Below are 4642 nucleotides of genomic sequence, written 5' to 3'. Positions count from 1 at the left end.
CAGAATATCTCTCATCTACAAATCAAGGGAAGTGAGATTATTCCCCAGCTGATACACAGGGCCAGTGGTCACGGCCAGAGGACCAGATGTAAAACTGTGGGAATGAGGGAGGCTGAAAAAAGAGAAAGAAAGAGGGATCGAGAGAAAAGAAGGGACTGAGTCCAAGACCCGTGGCCTAATTGGAGTCACGGTAGAGTTCTCTATAAGAACCAAATCAGGAGGAAGCAGCTCCAATACCGCGTTGTTCAGTCACCAGAATGGGCAAAAACCATTACTCCCAGTGGTGCAGTCATACTGGGACTTACTGAGGTGTGAGAGGGGAAGAAAGAATGGGAGCGGACATGTGGCCACTTTCACTCGTAAAGTGCACAAAAGCCCTAAGTGTGTGTCCTTTCCATGTGTGTGTCCTTTCTATTTCCTCTACACAGGCCAGACACGGGCTCACAAACACAAACACATATTATGCAGATCTGGGCCTGTTTGAGGTTCAGCTTTAACTACACGGTCTTTCTTTCTTTCTTTTAGTGTTTTTTTCCTCCTCTTTGTTTCTCATTCTTGCTCCACACCCCTTTCTCTTTAACACCCACACCCCTGGCACGTTCACACTTTTTTACCATCCTCCCATCCCTCCTCTCTGTTCTCTGATCAGAGGGCGTATACTCACACACACACACATATGCCAACACAGGTATACACACACACAAACACATGCAAACACAGGTACACACACAGACCACTGTGTCTGACACCTATGCTACAGCACTGTTTTAAATGTGTGTGTGTGTGTGTGTGTGTTGGGGGGGGGGGGTGTATGACAGACAGATGGTGTAAGAGCACAGTTACAAGTCACAAAAAATTTGTTCAAGCTACAGAGACTGACTAAACATATGAAGCAAATCTACTTGAGAAATTTCTGCTAAGAGTTTTATCTCAGATTATCAGAAGCCATTTTGAAGGCTTCTTTTGATGTATTCTTATGATTCTTTTGACTTTTTAAGGCATTACAGGATTGACAACATTGCCAAAAATAAATATGATACATATCTCTCTCTCTCTCTCTCTCTCTCTCTCTCTCTCTCTCTCTCACCCTCCCTCTATCTTGCACTTTTCTCTCTCCTTCTCAGTTTTGGATTGCTCCAGAAGTCTGTGAGTACTTATGAGGGGTGAGAAAAGAAACCAACCCAAAATTCCAGTCATGAGGGCCAAGCCTCACCATGACAGATTCCACAGCTACATCAAATCCTTCACAAATACCTGGCCAACACTGAGAAAACAAATCCACTCATTCATTCACCTAAATTAAAACAAACACTGACCATCCTCCAACTCAATGTTACATTTAAGACTTAATCCTCCCACTGCAGCACAGAGGAAAGTGTGTGAGTGTATGTAGGAGAGACAGTGTGGGAGACACAGCTCTGCATGAGCTCTGAGTTTTAATGTTTGTGTGTATTTCTCCATGAAGGTTTGACCAGCTTGTTTTCAATGTGTCTGTGTATGTGTGTGTGTGTGTCTTTCTGTGTTTGTGATGATGAGAGAGTATGATGTATACGTGTGTATAACTTTTTTCCTGTTGCGTCTGATTAAGGAATTATAGATTGTGCATGCATATACATGTGTGTGTACACTTGTGTGCACGTGTGTGTGTGTGTGTGTGTGTGTGTGTGTGCGCGCGCACGTATGTGTGTGTGTGTGTGTGTGTGCATGTGTATCTGAGTGTGTGTGCGTGTGCTTGTCGGAGCTGAACTCTCCGAATGTGTGAAAGCATGAAACCATGCAGACCAGGGGTCTTAACTGGCCCACTAAGGATCCCCTCATACCCCAACACTCACTCCCTTTTGGAGGTCCCAAACGAGTTCCTTTACAAGCCTAACCAGCCATTTAAAATCTGTCTCACACATCCCAGTCCAAACACAGCACACTCCCACAACACCAATCAATCCCACAGCCGGGAAACCTCTATGTGTGTGCGTGTGTGTGTGTGTGTGTGTGTGCATGTGTATGTATGATTGTCAGTCCGTCTCTGTACCTTTCCAGTTGTATTTCCTGCTGTACCACCTCTTGATTAATTGCTGTAATTGACATTTTTCCTGTCCCTTGATTGGCTCATAAAACTCCTGAGAAACAGCGTGTGAGGGGTGTGTGTGGAGGAGAGAGTGTAAATTAGAAGTCTTGCCCTCTTATCTGTTTGCCCAGGGGTCAGGGTGTGGGTCAAACCCCAGGAAGCCTGTCAGATTTGGCACTTACAAGTTGCAGAAAAAGTTCTCTAATTCTGAATCTAAATATTTAACAAAACATGGGAAAATCCCGCGTGATTTTTATCAGGAGTAATTGTTCATTTACACACACGGAGAATCAAAGCAACACGCAAGCACCACTCAAAGACTGCCGAACCACCAGCGCGAGACTTTAAACAGATTTCCCAACGCCGTCATTCTCCCGTCACGCACTCTGATAAGAGACCTCTAGTTCCCCTTTCGTCTGTATATGAACCGAATTCTCCCCAAAAACGGGGCAACTTGGGGATAACACAACAGATCTGTATTTCTTAAGGTTTTAGGTGAGTTCAAGTCATCAATAAAACAGGTTCTACACCAGGACATCATAAGTCGCCCCAAAATCGTCTTGAGAGCTACCGGAGCAGCCACGGCTCCCCTCATGCTCTATAAATCTGAAATTGAGGCGCAGTGATGGAATAAAACATCTCTTTCACTGTGTAAAGTCTGACCGCAGAAGCTGAGTTCTTGCCAGAGTAGCCCGGGGGGCGAGAAGTAGCCAGCGCCACCCGTCGTGAGCATAACGGTGTCAGTTACCCGGTTAAAAAATGTCGTGAAATAAACAGTATATGCATTTACCAAAATTTCCACCAATAATTTGAAAAATATCCACAATCACTGGATAAAGTCAAAAATCCATCCAAGTAACAAGCAAAGGCAAGTAACAAGCAAAGGCAATTCAGTCTCTTTCACACAGACACAGAGGCGTGTAGACTACACAAATAACTGCCTGTCCAACAGTCAGATAACCTTCTTAGAAAAACATATTTTACTGATTCAGTCGTCTCGAATGTCGAGTAGTCCGGTCCAGTTTACATGATATTTTTGGCAAATCTTGAAGTTATGGGTAAATTTAAGAAGGTTGTTAAAAATATAAGGATATTTGAATACTATGAATATTATTATTGTTTTACTGATCATACCATGAAGAATATCAGTTTCTGTTATTAAAGTTATGTATTACATATTGCTATTTAGACTGATGCCACGACTTATGGTGGGCATTTCGCTGATCACAAGCGTGCCGCGCGTTCTGAGCGCAATGACTCCGCGAGGTGTTGGCACGCGCTGCGAAAGGTGTGATTCCTTGCTGCCAGCTCCTCTGCCACCTCTCCAACACCTGTGGTGTGTGTTAGAAAACACACACACCTACACACATACACACACACACACACACACACGTATATACTTTTCTCTCTTCACTAATCGACATGTTCAAAAGTTTATAATTGTGATTTTGAGGGCAAGGGGTACGCTAACGTGAACATTTTCGAATATGCGAATCATAAATTATTATCAAAATAAATAAAATTTCTCTTTTTAATATTGATGAATTAAGAGAAATATATACGTGGGCATTGATATCATGTATTTTCTTCTATGTCAGTTAATTTGTGTGTCCTGGATCAGCTATCCTTACATATTGGACTCTATATTAGCGGCAAAATGCATAAACGCACACCTACATGCATACATTAAAAAGAAAATTATTTTACCTTTGTAGGAAAGTCGCAGTCTCGGAACATTCAGTTTATTCGCAGATCCAAATGTCAGAACAAAAGCGAGAAGAACCAAACTCTTAAGGAACCAAGGCATTTCCATTCTCAGTCCTTAAGGATTTTTCTCTTTTGCACGTTATTCTGAGATTATAAATTACGCCGGTCGTTAATTTTACTTGTGTTTGAAATGATCAAATTATTGCAGAACAAAAGTCGTTTTATTAGTATGTATGTACATATATGTGCCCCCTATCTCTCTGGTACAGGGTAGCTCTAAACCCGGCTGTCTCTACGCTCTTCCCTCTCCGAGTCCTTAGTCCTCCTCCTGTTCGTAAGTGTTTTTTCCGACTCTCCCTCTCCCTCCCAGATGTCTATGAGAGCCCGGTTTTACAAACACGAGGGCTCGAGAAGGACCCACCCCGCCTTTCTACAGCACCGTTAAAGGAAAGCGCTTTTGGCGACCCCGCTTTTCACAACACACATCGTGTTCCTCAGGCAAAGCGTAACGACAGCGCTCTCTCTTTGCGCACGAACAGTATTGGGAACTGTTTGTCATTCTACATTACGTTTGACGTTTAAATCAGCTCACCAACTCTTTAAAATGTACGTTCTAAGGTAACCATTAACACTGACTCTCTCTCTCTCTCTCTCTCTCTCTCTCTCCTTCTCTGACCTGTCTTAACCCGTAGGGCGCTATTGTATCGTGTTCAGTACTTTAATTAAGTTGAGGGAAGAGTTTTCTAACTCTGAAAGAGCTTCTAGAATGCATGCGGATCTGTAAAGGGTTACCATCCCGCACTCAAAGGTTTGAAGAGTGCGGGTGCCTATTGTGACACTTGCTTTTCCACCAAGATGAAGAGGTTTCGA

At 43.1% G+C, this 4642-nt stretch overlaps 1 protein-coding gene across 1 annotated transcript in view; it reads right to left on the bottom strand.

Moving 5' to 3' along the window:
* The window catches only part of sema3bl (sema domain, immunoglobulin domain (Ig), short basic domain, secreted, (semaphorin) 3bl), a 37581-nt gene extending 33428 nt beyond the window's left edge, over positions 1–4153 (bottom strand). The window contains exon 1 of the mRNA XM_030783414.1: positions 3773–4153. Within this exon, the coding sequence (XP_030639274.1) occupies positions 3773–3878 (106 nt within the window). The 5' untranslated portion in view covers positions 3879–4153. The remainder of the gene's footprint in view (positions 1–3772) is intronic.
* Positions 4154–4642: the final 489 nt, after the last annotated feature.

Source organism: Chanos chanos, chromosome 9, assembly GCF_902362185.1.
Source record: "Chanos chanos chromosome 9, fChaCha1.1, whole genome shotgun sequence".
Lineage (NCBI taxonomy): Eukaryota > Metazoa > Chordata > Actinopteri > Gonorynchiformes > Chanidae > Chanos > Chanos chanos.
The sequence above is the reverse complement of the archived record's forward strand: the minus strand, read 5'-3'. Positions and strand labels throughout refer to the sequence as shown.